This window comes from Gloeophyllum trabeum, assembly GCF_000344685.1.
Source record: "Gloeophyllum trabeum ATCC 11539 unplaced genomic scaffold GLOTRscaffold_00004, whole genome shotgun sequence".
Lineage (NCBI taxonomy): Eukaryota > Fungi > Basidiomycota > Agaricomycetes > Gloeophyllales > Gloeophyllaceae > Gloeophyllum > Gloeophyllum trabeum.
In genome coordinates this window covers 1,462,404-1,478,564 of record NW_006920413.1, presented here as the reverse complement: position 1 = coordinate 1,478,564, position 16,161 = coordinate 1,462,404, and the positions used below count along the sequence as shown (strand labels likewise).

Genomic DNA, 16,161 nt, shown 5'->3' with positions numbered 1-16,161 from the left:
TGTCTGTACGCTCTTACATTAGACTACCCATACGCTATATGTACTTCATTGAGAAATGTGTCGGTATAGCTATAGCAGGCCTGTGGCTGCCCGACCGGTAACTAAAAGCTTCGGCCAATTTCTAGTGGCCTTTTTTTGTCGCGCCTGCACGATGTCCTCTCTGACACTCCACAGGGCCCCTCCATAGAGACCGTGGACAGCGATAGAGATGTGTCGGATGATGCGGTTATGGATGACACGCCGCTGGAATGGGATAAGTGGTAGCATACCGAAATGATCTATTTGACGGTTGATTTCCCGGTAAAATATACCTAATTCGTGCGTTAATTGACGCCAAATAGCTCTTTAGCCCGGGGCTTTGCCCCGTACCCGCTCTGGTTAATTAACCGTGAATTACGCAGGGTAAATTAGCCCCCCCAGACCGCGACTGTTAATTTACTCGGTGAAGTAAGGCTCCGACCTATTACCCCTTACACTAATGCGATCGCTGTCTCTCTGCTCCCAACCACCACCTCCTGCGCTGTCGACTGGCTCGACTTTTATTCTTTCTTTCATTCCCGCTTGACGCGCCGAGTCCTTTCTGCGAAAGACTGCTTTCTAGCCCAGCATGGCCTTTGGAAACCTGTTTGCCAAGCCCCCGCGCTACTACAAGCCCCAGCGCACCACCGACAGCATCGTCGTCGTAAGCCCGCGCCCCTCTCAGCACATCGCCCTTTCTAATCCTCTCACAGTACCTCGCGCCCTCCCAGCCGGCGCCCACCCACGTTCCCTTTGAGCTCCAATCCCACGTCAGCGCCGACACCTGGGCCATCCGCGTCGCCGCCATCTCGCGCGTCGCGGCGCAGTACAACAAGCCCAGGTTCGAGCGCGCCTGGACGCTGCTCGCCATGCTGTAAGCCCTCTCTCTCCCCCCGCCCGCCGCCCGCCGCCACACCTCATTCCTCCCTCCGCAGCTCCATCGTCATCGTGCCCATCGTCCTCTACCACGTCCTCATCGACGCCTTCCACGTCCACTTTGACCGCTTCGGCTTCGCCGACACCGACGTCGACAAGCTCGTCGAGGTCCGCTGGATCACCTTCGGCGTCTTTGCCGGCCTCGTCCTCCTCTTCCTCGTCCCCCTCGCCCTCTGGAAGTTCATCGTGCGTCCCGGGCCCACGCCGCGTGCCGCGATTCGTATATGCTGACTTGTAACAGGGTCAGAGGAGGGTGAACGGCATGATCAACGGCTGGGCGAGGGAGGACCGCGTCCTCCGCGGGTCGGGCACCCAGCTCCCCGTCTGGGCGGTCAAGACCCCGGGCGTCTTCCGGCCCACGATCGTAAGCACTCCCCTCCCTCTCCCTCTCCCTCGTCTCCCCTCACTCGACCCCCCCATAGCAACTCACCGTGACCATCCCCGCCTCCCCCGCGCCGACCACCTTCCACCCCGACGCGTACCTGCCCAACGTGCGTTTCCCCCCGTCCGTTGGATCGCCTAGCTGACTAGCGTGCAGTACCTGAACAGCGCGTCGGACGTGTACCTCCCCCCGCGCAGCAAGGAGGACCCGCAGGGCCTCCCGCGCCTCAGCACCGTCGGCACCTTCCCCATCTCCTTCGGCGCGAACAACGTCAACGAGAAGGTCTGAGTGGGAGACGAATGTATGCGCTGCTGATGGCGGAATGTGGACTTGGGCTGGCTGGACTATTAATACTAGTGTGATGCAGGAGGGCATGGTGTTGAGCAGGAAGGACATGGGCTGGTGTAGAGTCAGAGTTCTGTATACTTACTACGTGCAGGGGGAACCGGTGGTTGTGACAAGTCGATGTATCGTGACATCTCGCAACTCCAGCCACACCGACTTTGTTCCCGCCTATCTGGTTCTTACTTGCCATTATCGCAGTCCAAATTAGCCTCGGGACTTTACAAAGTTCCTCGCCCTTGTCGGCACTTTGAACACTGCGCAGGCGGCTGCGTCACATACACGTTACACCGTCCCATCGTCTCCCGCTCACGCGCCAGCGCACTCGCTCAGACCCGGCCATGACCATCCACAGTCTATACATATTCGACAGGCGCGCCCCTCCCCTCTCTCGCGGTAACGCCCCATAACCCCCGCGCCCCCTTCCCGCGCCCAGCAGACACTGCAACATCGTCTACTACCAGGACTGGCACCGCACCCGGCGGCCCAGGCCCGCGGGCGCAGGCGGCGGCGTCCTCCCGGGCGTCGCGCACGCCGTCTCCCCGCAGACGCTCTACGCCGACCCCGACCCCGCGCTCGCCGCCGCCGCCGCCCCGCGCAACACGCTCGCCTCCACCTCCGGCGTCGTCGTCGCCGTCCACAGCGAGCCGCCGCCCCCGCTCCCCCTGCAGCAGCGGGAGAGGGCGCAGCCGATGAGCGAGCTCCCGTTCGACGAGGAGGCGAAGCTCGTGTACGGGGTGATACTGTCGCTGCGCAACATGATCCGCAAGCTCTCGGGGCGGTACGCTTTTCTCCCCCTCGTTTCTCCCCCCACATCGTCGTCACTCACCCCGCCCCCCCGATGTCTCTCTCCCAGGGACGAGCAGTTCGTCAACTACCGCACCTCGACCTACAAGCTGCACCTCTACGAGACGCTCTCCGGGTACAAGTTCGTCATGCTCAGCGACCACGCGACCGACTCGCTGCGCTTCGTCCTGCGCCAGATCTACACCGGCCCGTTCCTCGAGTACGTCGTGCGCAACCCGCTCGCCGCCATGGACTCGCGCGAGCGCGGCATCGACAACGAGTACTTTCGCGCCAGCACCGATCGCCTTGTTAGAGGGCTTTCGGTCTTCCCGTAGTATTATTTCCATGCCTATGTCTCTACGAACTTTGCACTTTTCCAAAATGACGCCCGCTCGGTATGCGATGATGGATATAAATTACAGTCTGTCTTGTAGCTGTAGATCCGGGAGCCAAATATATTTACAGTCGCTCTAAAACGAGTCCGTCTCAACTATTCTCATCCCCCCCAACCTTATCCTCCACACCCACGCTCTCGTCGTCCGAACCCTCCTTCTCCAGCTTATTCCGGAGCGCATTCATCAGCGATATCTTCGTCTCCTTCTCCACCTTCGTCTCGCCCTTGCCCTCCCCGTCGTCGATATCCCCGGCCACCGCCTCGTCCAGCGCCAGCTTCGTCTCGCCCAGCTGCAGCATGTCCTCCTCGATCGTGTCCTTTGTAATCAGCTTGATCACCTCCACGTCCCGCTCCTGCCCGATCCGGTACGCGCGGTCCTGCGCCTGCCGGTCGTTGTGCGGGTTAAAGTCCTGGTCGAACCTGCCACACGAATCCGCCATCAGCATATCGCAGCCTGCCAAAGACCGCACGGCGGGTACTCACATTATCACCACGCTAGCGGCCGTGAGGTTGATGCCCATGCCGCCAGCTCGGGTGGACAGGAGGAAGACCGAGATGGACTCGTCCTCGTTAAAGTCGTCCACGAGCGACTGCCTAGTGTCCACCGGTGTAGACCCAGTCAGAACGATATAGCGGATCTTCTCGTGGTCCAAGACAGTTTGTATGATGTCAAGCACTGCAGTGAACTGCGGCAAAATTAATAAAATGTCATGACTATCCATGCCCGACGACGCACTTGAGAGAAGATCAACACTCGACGGCCCTGAGCCTTGTAATCTTCCAGAAGCGTCAACAGGGCTTTGATCTTGCCGGCTTCCATAAAGACGCTATGGTCAAGAAGATATTTCTTGGTGGACTGTCCAGTCTATAGTAAGCCCAATAGCACACGCAGCGACAGCGCTCCTACTCACCTTATACTTTGCAAGGAATATTTGTATCTCAGCATCGGACATAAACTCCAGCTCCTCCTTCACGGCGTCGAACACCGCCCCACGCTTCTTGAACTCAGGCTCTTTCAGCAGCGTCTTCGATATCGAATTCAGGACGTCGTCGGTAAACCGGCGACGGAAGAGTAGCGGGTGCGAAGCCGCTTTGCGCAGGTCCATAAGCACGTTGGAACTGTTCTCGAGGTACATCTTGTCCTTCGTCCTCGTTTTGGCTCGAGTCTTCTGGGCCGTCTCGGGTTCCATGACGTCAAAGATGGTCTTGCGTGAGCGTCTCAACGCGTTCCGATAGATGTTCTTCTGCAACGCAGTCATATCGCACCATTCGATCCGTTCCGTCTTCTTGGGCAGATCCTTCAGAACCTGAGAGACGATGCATTAGCGTGCTATTTCGCGGAACGTCGGCCGCATCACGTACCTGGTCTTTCCTACGCCGTAGGACGAACGGAGTCATCATCTTTTTTGCCCTGGATACTCGCTCTTGAGAGAGCAGCGCGACTTTCGAGTCGCCTTTCGTCTTGAAGATGGCCCGCAAGTTCTCTGTGGCGTCAGCAAATTGTTCGGGAAGGATGAAATTCATCAAAGACTGTTGCCCATGGTAAGACGGGTGCACAATTGTTGCAGCAAACAACAGGCGTACCACAAGCTCCTGTAGATTGTTCTGGAGGGGAGTGCCAGTCAAGAGAAGTCTCCACTTGGTCCCGTATTTCATTAATGCCTGATAACGTTGCGACGAAAAGTTCTTCAGGGAGTGACCTTCATCAAAGACAATTGTCTGATGACGGACGTGAGACTAAGCACGTCGCGAGTGAAAACGAAACAAACCTCCCAACCCATCCTTCGGAAGAATTTTCGATCCTTATCGTCGCCCGCGGCAAGATTGTAGGTGGTAATAAGGACCTCCCAACCATCGTCTTCTTGCTTTCGTTGGGTCTCACTCAGCATTTTCCGAAGCTCGGGGCGTTCCGTCTTGCCCGCGTAATATGTCTGGACAGCTATTGACGGTGCAAAGCGAGCGAATTCGCGGCACCAGTTTTCCAAAGTCGACGACCTTGAGAGATCAATGAGTCACATCATCCAACGCATGACCCCTAAGTTACCTACGGGACAATGACCAAGTGGGGTCCTTTATTGCCTTGTTCCTTCAAATGAGCAAAGAAACTGATTACTTGTATAGTCTTGCCGAGGCCTAGCAGGACTGTAAGAGACCGTCTGATAAAGATAGCATAGCAGAATGACGCACCCATTTCGTCCGCTAGAATACAGCTCAGCCGCTTTCGATGCAGCAGCGCTAGCCAATTCACCCCGAGGAGCTGATACTCCTTGAGTTGCACCCCTTCAGCTAGAAGCGAGGGTTGATTGGTGAGGAACCCCGCAGGCTTCTTAGAGCTGTTAGGAGCGAAGGAGCGCAGACTCAACGCGCCATCCTCAACGACATCGTCACCCAAAGCGAGCACCGAGGAATCTCTTGACGAAGACAAGGATGCCGAAGAACCTTCCTTCTCTTTTCCTTTCGGCGATGAGGTTGACCAGGACGCGATTGCAGCCTTCAGCTGCCTGCCAATCCGTTCACAGTCCTCGAGGACACTATCGACAGCTCCAATTCCCGCGAAGATCTGCGTACAATCCTCGAACAGTCTAGGACTTATACCCGCAGGTCCGGCTTTCTTTTTCCCTTGATTTAACCTGCCCTTCAAGTCAGTCGTGGATGCGAAGGGTCGCAACTCGATGATCTTGGCCGCTTGCTCAGCAGAACAACCTACCGCGAAGATGAGACCCCGATACCATTTGGAATAGCTGCGCGACTTACCACTCAGCTCTTGCAAACCCTCTAGGCTCGCAGTATTGAAGTACTTCAGTGCTCTGCCTGCATCTGACAAGTCCTCTGAAGGGCGCTTGCTACGAGGTTTCACGTCGAGCTCAATACCAGACTCCTCAGAGTCCGAGGCCACGACCAACTTCTTCGCACGCTTGGCCGGGCGAGCTCCCACCGCCGGGCTGAGAGGGGAAGCCGTGAGATCAATGGGCTTGCCTGGCGGGTTGACGGAAGACGGCGGAGGACTCTGCTTCTTCTGAGATTTATCCAAGACGGCACGGTTGGCATAAATCATGGACTTCTTGGCGCGCTCCTTCGTAGCTGCCTTCTCCGCCTTCGCAGCTTCCTCGAGCTCTTTAACCTTGCCTGTCACGGGCGCCTGCAGTGTGGCTGCGGATTTAGGTGACCAACCAGGAGTCTCTAGCAGGTCCGTTGCTCTTCTGACGTCTTTACCAGCCTCTAACCAAGCAGCCTTGACGCGCGAAGGTGGAAAGAGAGGCATCGTCAGGGTAAAGCGCTTCAGCTGAGGGTCGTCGACTTCAGCAGTAGAGGGAGCCTCTGACGGCGTGCGGTCAATGGAGCTAGGCCGAGCCCCGCGCATAATACGGTTCTTGGGACCGTTCAATATATCGCGAACGTCGGGGAGCGAATCATCCGAGGAGACGGACTCGTCGGCCACAGCACGCCGTTTCTGGCCCAGACGCACGACCTCCGGTGACGAAGGGACGTTGAAAAGGTCGACAGGATCACGAGAAGGGGACTCAACGTGTGCACGCTTCCTCGGTGGTTCCACATCCGCTGAGCCCTCAACATAAGATATGCCTCTACCGTTAGAGACCCCAGAATGCGAAAATGACGCGTTCGACACGCCCGTAGTATTGGTGAACCCGCTTGAGGAAGCTAAGGGATCGGAGAATGCTGGTCTGCTAGCAGAACCCCACGGATGGGAGTAACTATGACTAGACGTGCTTGCCACGTCATGCGGCATATACAGACCATTGGAAGGAAGATCATAGCGATAACTGTGATCTGGGCGCGGCGGGCTGGAACTGGGGACGAGGACGTTCCCCAGGGAATGTGGCGGCGCGGCGAAGAACCGCGATTGAACGGTCGCATCTCGCGACTGCGCAGGGGGCGTTTTCAGCGTCGTAGGATGGACGGACATGCTGGACGAAGATGGCTGAGACGAAGATGCTCCAGCCTGATGTGGTTTAGTGGTCTTGCGAAACTTTAGGTGTTGGAGAGAAGCTTTCTACAAGAGCGGCGACGTGCGCCAGAGTGAGACAGACGCGTGGAATAACATCTTAATTCTTTTTGTACTGACCCTGTTGGCTTCACTGTCTGTAGCGACAGACATTCTATTGTCTAATATATGGCTAGACGACAGAGAAAGTGGTTGAACAGCCGGCGTCGACTCGGCGGGAGGCAGTGATAAGGCAGACGCAAGGGAAGAACCCTAATTCACAGCCATCGGTCGGAGCGTCAAAACTGTGTCACAAGAGTGTGGCTGAATGTGTTTTATTGCACGGGGAACAATAATAATACGTGACAAATACATGAAGGGCATAGAACAGACAACGCGAATAATAAGAGACAAAAACCTTACAACAACCTCCACTACAATCTGCACCAAGCCACAGTCGTGGGCATTGATCAACGCGAGTAACCCACTGCGAGAGAGGATCCCACCACGACTAGGGAGTACTGGCCCTCGATGGAGATGATACGACGAGATCCGAGCGCAAGCCTACAATGGGGTTACGCAGTGCATGGTCCCCATGACCAGGGATGAATAAGCGAATCTACATCCTCTTGCCGTCGCAGGGGTGTAGCTGCAGAACGAGAGGCGACAAATACCACCAGGATGAGGGAGCAACGGGCAGCTTATGGATCATCACCAAGGCACAACAGCGTAGCCTAGCGTCAGATGACAGAGGACCAGCCCAGACAATCTCCTGTGACGCGCGAAGAATAGAGCCATAAGACAGACCTGCTTCCGAGCGCGAAAGGCACGAAGTAAGACGGTGCGACGCTCGTGGCCTAAGAGGGAGGGAGACAGGCCACAAGGCGTGTAGACGACAATAGTACCCAGGAAGACAAGTGGACAAGCAAACAAGCGACAGAGCACTGCGCACCTCAACCAGAGACCAGATTCCACGCAGATACGCGGAAGTCATTGCTCGTCTCCTCGAATGGCATAGTATAATCAGAGCACGCAAGATCGAAACATTGGCACAGCTCCGAGCCAAAGTAGTCGTTATATATTACAACCCTCCGTGCGGTTGAGATCGATTGCATTAGTTCAGCTCCTTGCCCACACAAAGACATGGACAACGAAGTGCACGCACTGTGTTCACCCAGAATCACCTACGAAGGCAGAATTTTCTCAACTTCCTTAGGACCTACCAGAATATTATGCTGTCTAGCCGCGTTGTCGCAGCCGGGTACGTCCACCCATCAACTTTGCTACTGACGAACTGGTAGCAGCACGAGTCCTCCTAGGAAACGCAACATCATACTTCCGGGTCCTACCTGACAGGACCTGTGATGGTCACAGCGACCGGTTGAAACCTCCACGTTAGATAAGACATATGACCAGAAGGTCCGAAGGTTATATCGTAGTGGAGGCGTCAAAAAGCTGAGATAAGAACTCGACCGAGATTCGATATTTCATCGGCACGGAAGATGCTGACGCGTCTTCCGATGGTCCTCTAGGTGGCCCACTCGCGGCACTTGTGGGTGATTGCTGATATTTGCCATGCGTAGTTAAAGCGAGAGACGTACGAGTTGAACGCCAAGGAACGACGGATATTTCCGAGTGACGTGGCAGACCAAATAAGCCACGCCCAAAACTGCGACTGCAGCATCCTAACCAGAGGAAAAATAGGAGCGACATCGATAACGACTGAGCTGTATCATACACAAGTTAGACCTCGAGAGACACACATCGCGTGTAGCTCAAGAGGAGAGCCAACCCGTAGACGATACGCGATCGAGACGGGGACACTGACGGCGACGACGACGGGCCCAGGGCGAGGTGGTGGTTGAGGAAAGAGAAAGATGGTGGGAAAAAGCTGATTGCCCCTCTATGAAGGTGCCTTGCACAGCCGCAACAGCACGGCGCGGGCAATTGCCGCCTCGAGCTGCGGTGCGTAAGACTTCGAGCGCCGCAGGTCGAGGCTGTCTCTCTACCGCCATGTTCTTCCTGGGCTTCTTCGATATACTCGTTCTCGCCCTGTCCTTAGGGATACTGTTGCTCATTACTGTCCCTCTGACCGGAACGCTAGTGCGATTCCGGGCCAATTACAATCCGAAAGGTCTGCAGCTAGATGCTGAAGGGGGCGCGCAACCACATACAGGCCCCATGGTCACCACTTACTTTGGTATGATGCGAAGGGTGCTACGGATCGAGGTATGGACACATTTATCTATATATGTGCTAAGCTGATGTGCCATGCAGGGCTGGGCTGGAATGTACAAGGGCTTCAGTTCGTCCTCCCATTCTACCGTCTAGTCAGAGAGTTCTTCGCTCATTGGTCTTGTCCAAAAGTGCCTACTTTACTATCAGCCCTCTTACTTACGTTGTTTGCGGTTGGCTTTCTCGGAGAGTCGCCCTCAAGTCCCCGTCGTACAGGATTGTACCATGGCCCTTCTGCCGGAATCATACCAACTCTGATTTACAGCATCTTTGACATGCTTGTTTCTCTGCCAGCTGTGGTCATCACATACCGGTATGTATCACCTTATCTTTGCGACCCTTTAATTCTGACCATTCGCCTTATCGTACAGTTCCGTCACTACTCCACACAAGCTACCCTGGTTCAAACCAATGGTCTCTCTGCGTGTCCTTCTCACTCCGACCGAAAGGCGCAAACCCTGGATGCTATACTTAACTCCCGGCCTTATGCTTACTCAAGCTGTGCATATCACTTACGTTGTCGTATTCCTGCGCCCCCTTGGTAGGCTTATCCTACCTCGTCAAGAAGGCTCAGCTGTACCAGACTTCTCCCTCTGGCGCCTGGCACTCTATCTTGTCCTTGTGCTTTTCAGCACGGGTATATTGACCCCATTGGAAGTGATTGCCACGAGATTAGCCATCCAACGTAATCACGCCTCACCGGAGTTCAACTCCGTCTCGCAAGAGGAGGAAGGGGACGCCGAAGAAGTCGCTGAGTACGCTGGCGCTGAAGAAGATGTCATCGGGTAAGCGATTTTTGGAGCGACATTGCTGATACACTTGACTCACGGTCGTGGCACAGACTCCGAAGTGAAGCAGACCCTTACATGGGTATGGTTGATTGCGCTAGAAGCATTGTGAATGAGGAAGGCTGGACAGCCTTGTATCGTGCTTGGTGGCTAACTCTACTGGGCGGCCTGGCAGCCGCTGGTTCGTCGTAGAATCTGGTATACGAGTTACTCATTCTCCTTCCCGCATTATCAAGAGAAATACTCATGTCCACATGTAATGATCTCGCTACGCTGTTGAACACGTTGTATTGTTGGTTGCAAGACTTTAACGATAGTGCACTAAGGCTCACAATACTGCCAACACTTATCGCAGTCCCGTTAGCCCAACAGACAATTCGTTTGGCACGGTGATTGGATATGACGAGTTTCGAGACGCTGTGTGTCAGTTTTAGGTTCACACAGTCTACAGATATGATACGCATGAATGTTCTTTGACAGGCCTAATCATGTTCTTCGAAGTTTCTGATGCTGAGACGGCACCAGCCCTCATCTTCGACTTCTTACTACTCCGAGTCCAGCAGTACGGATTGCGTCGTCCTTGATCGTCTCCGGAAGTGGTAGTTCTGGCGCTGACGGACTGGAGGGAGTGCGTATTGGCGTGTGTGCTGGAACACTATACGCCAGGAATAACCCGTACTGGCTTCGAATGATTGAACTCCAGCATCTGGAATAACCCGGTCGAGAGGCGCTATATAGTATCCAATCGTATTTTCATAGCAGATCCTCCCACATTGAATGACTACGAGACAGGTCTCGGGCAAGGAGTAATAGCAAGCCTAAGCAAGGCCTACCCAGGGGTGATGCGATGCCTGAAAGTTATCTCGGGGCTATTGATGCTGGATCTATCTCCGGGGAACGAGTGTGAGCGATCCATGGCCAGGCGCTTCAGGAAGCCTCACAAGTAATTCCGACGATCATCCTGAGAGACTGGAAGGCATCAATCAGTCCTGATTGCGTTGCAACGTACTTCGTAACGTAGAACCAACCGAGGCTAATAACGTGTTCAATTTAAACAAGAATATCCCTCGGGCTTCACGAACATCCGTTCGGAAGTCCAGCCCCTCCCTGAGCTTATTCGGTTTCGACCTCGCTTTAGAGCCACGGTGTCGCCAGTCCGTGTAAGGATATAACCCAGGTTCAATCATAGAGAAAGGTTTCGCGCCACTTCATGCAATGTGATGGGGACGATGTGTTGCTATAGGCCGAAGCGTTTTGCCCAGCTTAGTCTGCGAGAGTGAGCGTATTGTTAGCCCCATGAGATGTTTAGTCAACGACGACGCACAATTGGTGAGGTTGAGGACGCCGTTTAGACATCGACGACCAGGGTCAAGCCCTGGAATTGTCCTGACGTGGGGAGGACCCAAATGGTAATTTTTTTATGGCGGCCTTCAGAAGGACCGACAATAGAAGGAAGATCATGCATACTGAACGATCGCCAGCCCTATCGGAGACCTCAGCCAGCGTCCAGGTAGATACTGCCGCGCCGGACGCACTGGCAGAACTGGACGAAGAGTGCCTGCCGCAGAATTATTCATTATGCACGCAGGTCTGGTCCCACATCAATGGAAGCAAATGTAGCTGTGTGGTCAATGTGTGGTCATAATCCGGGAATTACAAAATTCTGCTATTGCTCACCGATGATATGGTCAGACGATAGCCCGCGCAATAAACAATCGCTGCTTACTGACAAACCGGTATAGGATTTACGGTACAGGATAGAGCATTCCTCCCACGTCAGGCAACGCGTACAAAAGGAGATATCAGGGTGCCGACTGCAGCCTGTTCCCTAAAGATTAGTCTTGCACTTGTATGTCTTTCAGCGAACGCTTGTGATAATTTGAGTCCTGAATGTGATCCGGGGAGATATTGCTGCCGCCGGAGAGTCACTGAGTCATCAGAAGGACTGACCCTAACCTTCGCCGCGCCCCGTATTAGGTGACGAAACATCGAAACTGCACCGTGGTGAACGCCATAAACATCCCTATGCAGGTTTTTGGCCTTGGTTCTCACAAATTCTCCAGTGGATTGGGCTCTCCTCCAGAAACTTGACGCCCCGTGATATATCTAGGTTGTTAGTTCTGAGAGAGGCCGGGACAAGTAAGAGGGTGCTTACACTGAAGCCGGTGTCTTTACCTACGAAAAGGATTGTTAGGTCTGATACTAATCTAGCGGTTACGCCATGGACGCCCAGCGTATCAGCGCTACTAAGAAAGCGCTGGGAACCACGAGCGATTATTACCTTATTATCATCCCTCCCAAGTGCCCTTTATGATATGACGAGGCATAACAGCCGTTTGCAGATCGATAGACCACCAATTCAGAAAATCGCGTATAGTGGGAGTGGGTCGGAGTGGGTGCCAGGGACGTCGGAAGAAGGTGGGGAAGTCCAAATGGTCTGGTTTCCGTCTCTCGGGGACTTACAATTGCTTGTCCGACGTGGTCCGACTGTAAATGATTTTTGAAAAGTGGGCCCATCAATCTGCAAATGGCTGAAAACCCACGGAGTTGCAGGGACAGAAACGTACGTCTGCGCCATCCATATATACGGCCGCTACCTACTTGCGAAGCCATCATGTACGGGTCACCTAATCCGCTGGCTTCAGAGTACTCTGAGAGTGCACTAGCAAGTGCGTCACTCTGGTTTTCCACGTTCATTCTACTCGAGTCGTGCATCTGGACATGCCGACGTTAAATTACTTCTACAGGAAGAAGGTGCGATTAGACCGGGGTATGGGTAAGTTCCCGCATTCCACGTTGAACGTGTCTACTAGGCCTACATTTACGTACCATTTATATTAAGTACTCGAGAACCACATCAATGATCGGCTGGAAGTTCTAGTGGTCAATTCCTTGCTCTGCTGCTTCGAGTGTACACTATTGTCAGTGATCAAATGAGAAGTTGTGTCCCGGGCCCTTAGCCTGGCTGGGGTCGACATCCGATACCGATACAAACGGCTTTCGATATATCACCTGTGCTCGTATACGGATATGGACGAGATTACAGACCTCCGTGCTTGTAGAACTCTGCGAGCTTGACGGAGCATGATCGACCACTCTCCTGGTCGAAATTTCGAGAGTCATAAAGCGGTGGTCCTATGTCCATCTAAGTGCTATAATTACGCAGTATTTTGTGGCAATTTCGTGATACTTTCCTGGAGAAACGAGCATCAGCTTGAGTTCTCCCCGCATGATGTGCCGCACCTGTGAAATTCCTGCGAACACGAAGGTGTGATAAACAGCGGTGATCCTTAAACACAGAAGTCAATGCTGCATCCTAACTACAGCCTTTGGAGGTAGTCTCATTGCGATGGCTGGAGAAGTTCATCGTCGGTCCTGCGGCAACCATCATTGCAATTTGCAAAGGCCATGTCGTCGTCGTTTGCTCCAAATGAGTTACTGTAAGTGGTAAGTAATGTGTGAGGAGTAGGCACTAGTCTGCGAGACATCTGAGAAAGCCCTGCCGCTGAGCTTTGATGCTGTATCTACAATGATATCATGGGCGCCGATTGGTACGATTGTCCCGCCTGTCATATTTCGCAGACCTGTCATAGGCGTCACCGTGCACTTAATCAGTCAACGCGAGAATGTATGTTGTGTTATCAAGCCCGTGCGCCGGTGACTAAGTTGGTCTGATGAGTTCAGACCTTCGAGCATGAGGTTAGGGGTATTCCTACCATCGAGCTGCAGATTGACTATATGTTTGTATGTAGAAGTGCTGACAGTGACCGATGCCACACATTTCACTGGCATCATGGGCCTAGCATTATTAGTAGTGGTCCTGCGATCATCTTAGACTTGCAACTCGACCTTTGACGTGCGAAAACTGTGTGGACCTCCTGCGTCAGGCCTGATGGACAGTAGCGCCGATCATTCCAAGTTGATAATGCCTAAGTTGCCCCGAGGGGGGGGGGGCAGGAAGACTCAAGCAAGCCTGAGCATGAGTGAACACTGCAGTGACGCACTGATTAAATTGAGGTGTACCGCCCGCGCCATCAGCGGTTCCCAGTCGCTGTCCCAGTTCCTTTAGAAATTAGCATACTTAGAAATAACTGCTGTACGGAACGTCCGACTGCATCGGGAAGAACCGGGTCCGGAGAGGCTCACGACGGCGGAGCCCGAGGGCACCGCGTCCACTCGCGCGACCTCAGGCCACACTGGCAGACTTCATTGGGTGCGGACTGCCGCCGGCGAGCGGCGGAAGAAAGCACCTGCCACGACACCAACACGACACTGAATCAAAGCCCCGGGATGAGCGCCCGACGTACCACACCAATTGACATTCTGAGCGTACTTCTTGCGCGACCGAGTCGGCGCTGGCAATCAGAAAGCGGAGCCTATAAGGAGCAGTAAAATGGCCGAGCCGGTACCTTTGTCCATCGAGCAGGCATCACGGCGGTCAAGTACCAATCTCTGGGAATTCATCTTCTCAATACCTCTGGAATCTTCGTGTGTGCCGTAATGACTACACACCCGATTTCCAAACATCGCGCATGCAGACGCTATCGATTCAGAGCGAAACCCTCTCGGTAACGTCACAATAATATGAACCAACCTCCTTAATTCAGGACGGCGAATTGACCATTCGGCGGACAATCAAGGTCTCAATATACACAGATGCCGATCCGAGGTTTCGTTGCTCATAAATTGCGTCATTCACATTTGTCTATGGTCGGCTTAGCTTCAGAGGACACCCGTACACGGTGACAGCACCTTGCGATTTACTCAGTCGAAACGAGTAATCATTCCAACAGGAAACCCACCCGCGTGTGCATCTGATTCCGGACCTGCTCCCAACTTCAAAGCCCTGCTCTCAATCATTTGTTGCATGAAAGAAGATCCCTAATGGGATATGGTTAGATCGCGCACGCTATCTTCATTCTCTCACGATAACAGTTACTGAACGAGACCCTGGCAAGGCGTATCCTCTGATCTCGGGTTTCCGGTCGGTGTCTCGCATATCGCAGCCGGACATCCCTGAACATGGTCTTTAACCATCGATCAAGATCTGCTTTGGGCTTGGCTTTTCAGGGATCCAGTGTTCTCTCCATCCCGACCATATATATCGCCTTGCACTATTGTTACTCCTACATACCTGCCATATGTCTGAGCTCACCGAATCAAGCTCTCAGTCCCCCTGTTCGTCTGAAGACAAGGGTGCAACATCCCCACCACCTACAGTTGCTGAGCCTGCGAGTCGCAAAAAGCGACCGGCACCTGACGGTAATGCTCGCAAACCCGAAGAGGACCATCGCAAACGCCGTAGGAACAGGACAACACAGTCTTGCGTAAATTGCCACACCAGTAAACGCATGGTATGTGCCCTTCTATTCCACCTGTTGAATAGCGAATAGTTACTTACCATGCATCGACAGTGCGATAGGAAACGGCCGTGTGGGCGCTGTACGCAATTAGGTCTGGTAGGTGTTACGCTATGCGGAGTACGTCCCTATTAAGCGGTGCGCCCAATCGACAGACTGGCCTGTGCGTGTATGAGGTCGACGATCCGAACCAAAAGTCAGCAGTGTAACCCTGTAATTCATCATTTCCTGAGCACTTTTCTTTCTACAGACATGATGATCAAGACGAGAAATCTCGATTACAGAAACGGGTCGCTGAATTAGAGGGTGTTATCAGAGAGGTGCTGCGCACATAATCCCTTTCGTCTTTCCAGTTAGTACTAATCATCGGACCTGCAGCTGAAAAATAAGCCTCACCCTCGATGGGCGCATCCTGGGGAAGGACCTGAGAAGTGGCATGCGCGGGCACGCTCCACTGACCTCAGAGAAAAAGAAAGAGACCCAGACGACACTCAATCAACCTCTCCTTCAGCTTGCGGTTGCGTGGAGCCCTGGTCGGACAACCAAGAATCCTGCTGTCTAGGAGAAGATGGGAGCGTCGTCCTTCGTGCTGCGCCCGGTTCTAACTCTCCTCACCAAGCGGCGTCTCACGCACTCGGGTACACCGAGAGCAACTGTTCTTCACCGGTGTTCCTTTCGTCCTTCGACACGCCGTCAGCTATCGATGTAGAATCACCAGTGGTGACTACACCAAGAGAAGAGAATCAGCAGCCTCAGGTTACCATCGCACTACCTAGCGATCATACCCAGGCCACAGGAATACCCTCCACTTCCATGATATCCGACAATTATCTACCTTCCGCTGGCATGGATGAACAGTTGTTCGGTGACCTGCTTGATTCTATGCTTACACCGGACGTATATAAGGAAAATCAACAGTCCGAGCTGGGTCCACAGCTTCAGCGAGGCCGTAACAACCCCGTCGGGCACTGCGGGTG

At 53.8% G+C, this 16,161-nt stretch overlaps 6 protein-coding genes across 6 annotated transcripts; 4 read left to right on the top strand and 2 right to left on the bottom strand.

Annotated features, from left to right (window-relative positions):
* The first annotated feature begins 433 nt into the window (after window positions 1–433).
* Window positions 434–2,082, top strand: GLOTRDRAFT_110492 (uncharacterized protein). The gene is made up of 6 exons (XM_007866195.1): window positions 434–682; window positions 732–892; window positions 954–1,140; window positions 1,196–1,318; window positions 1,377–1,445; window positions 1,493–2,082. The coding sequence occupies exons 1-6, from the start codon at window positions 608–610 to the stop codon at window positions 1,622–1,624; spliced, it is 747 nt and encodes a 248-aa protein (XP_007864386.1). The 5' UTR covers window positions 434–607; the 3' UTR covers window positions 1,625–2,082.
* Window positions 2,083–2,268: 186 nt separating this feature from the next.
* Window positions 2,269–2,799, top strand: GLOTRDRAFT_39242 (uncharacterized protein; the record flags this gene model as incomplete). The annotated part of the gene is made up of 2 exons (XM_007865807.1): window positions 2,269–2,459; window positions 2,535–2,799. Coding segments are annotated over 2 exons (456 nt in total), but the record flags the coding sequence as incomplete, so codon positions are not given.
* Window positions 2,800–2,950: 151 nt separating this feature from the next.
* GLOTRDRAFT_38924 (uncharacterized protein) lies at window positions 2,951–6,120 on the bottom strand (the record flags this gene model as incomplete). Its single annotated transcript, XM_007865785.1, has 9 exons — window positions 2,951–3,278; window positions 3,342–3,544; window positions 3,595–3,705; window positions 3,770–4,165; window positions 4,443–4,577; window positions 4,628–4,853; window positions 4,907–4,991; window positions 5,046–5,561; window positions 5,613–6,120. 9 exons carry the CDS (start codon window positions 6,118–6,120, stop codon window positions 2,951–2,953), a joined length of 2,508 nt encoding a protein of 835 aa, XP_007863976.1.
* A 1,587-nt stretch (window positions 6,121–7,707) lies between these two features.
* GLOTRDRAFT_110490 (uncharacterized protein) lies at window positions 7,708–8,065 on the bottom strand. Its single transcript, XM_007866194.1, has one exon. It carries the CDS (start codon window positions 7,944–7,946, stop codon window positions 7,755–7,757), a length of 192 nt encoding a protein of 63 aa, XP_007864385.1. The 5' UTR covers window positions 7,947–8,065; the 3' UTR covers window positions 7,708–7,754.
* Window positions 8,066–8,808: 743 nt separating this feature from the next.
* Window positions 8,809–10,165, top strand: GLOTRDRAFT_110489 (uncharacterized protein). Its single transcript, XM_007866193.1, has 5 exons — window positions 8,809–9,030; window positions 9,079–9,106; window positions 9,169–9,349; window positions 9,408–9,821; window positions 9,878–10,165. Exons 1-5 carry the CDS (start codon window positions 8,815–8,817, stop codon window positions 10,014–10,016), a joined length of 978 nt encoding a protein of 325 aa, XP_007864384.1. The 5' UTR covers window positions 8,809–8,814; the 3' UTR covers window positions 10,017–10,165.
* Window positions 10,166–15,103: 4,938 nt separating this feature from the next.
* GLOTRDRAFT_17704 (uncharacterized protein) lies at window positions 15,104–15,507 on the top strand (the record flags this gene model as incomplete). Its single annotated transcript, XM_007865673.1, has 4 exons — window positions 15,104–15,178; window positions 15,239–15,283; window positions 15,340–15,380; window positions 15,435–15,507. Coding segments are annotated over 4 exons (234 nt in total), but the record flags the coding sequence as incomplete, so codon positions are not given.
* Between the last annotated feature and the right edge of the window lie 654 nt (window positions 15,508–16,161).

Bases quoted from the DNA above. Each gene is read 5' to 3' on its own strand.
- GLOTRDRAFT_110492 (XM_007866195.1), top strand. From the start codon at position 608: ATGGCCTTTGGAAACCTGTTTGCCAAGCCCCCGCGCTACTACAAGCCC. The intron at 683-731 runs GTAAGCCCGCGC...ATCCTCTCACAG, and splicing joins CCACCGACAGCATCGTCGTC to TACCTCGCGCCCTCCCAGCC. The intron at 893-953 runs GTAAGCCCTCTC...CTCCCTCCGCAG, and splicing joins TGGACGCTGCTCGCCATGCT to CTCCATCGTCATCGTGCCCA.
- GLOTRDRAFT_110489 (XM_007866193.1), top strand. From the start codon at position 8,815: ATGTTCTTCCTGGGCTTCTTCGATATACTCGTTCTCGCCCTGTCCTTA. The intron at 9,031-9,078 runs GTATGGACACAT...TGTGCCATGCAG, and splicing joins GAAGGGTGCTACGGATCGAG to GGCTGGGCTGGAATGTACAA. The intron at 9,107-9,168 runs GTTCGTCCTCCC...CTTGTCCAAAAG, and splicing joins TGGAATGTACAAGGGCTTCA to TGCCTACTTTACTATCAGCC.
- GLOTRDRAFT_110490 (XM_007866194.1), bottom strand. From the start codon at position 7,946: ATGTCTTTGTGTGGGCAAGGAGCTGAACTAATGCAATCGATCTCAACC.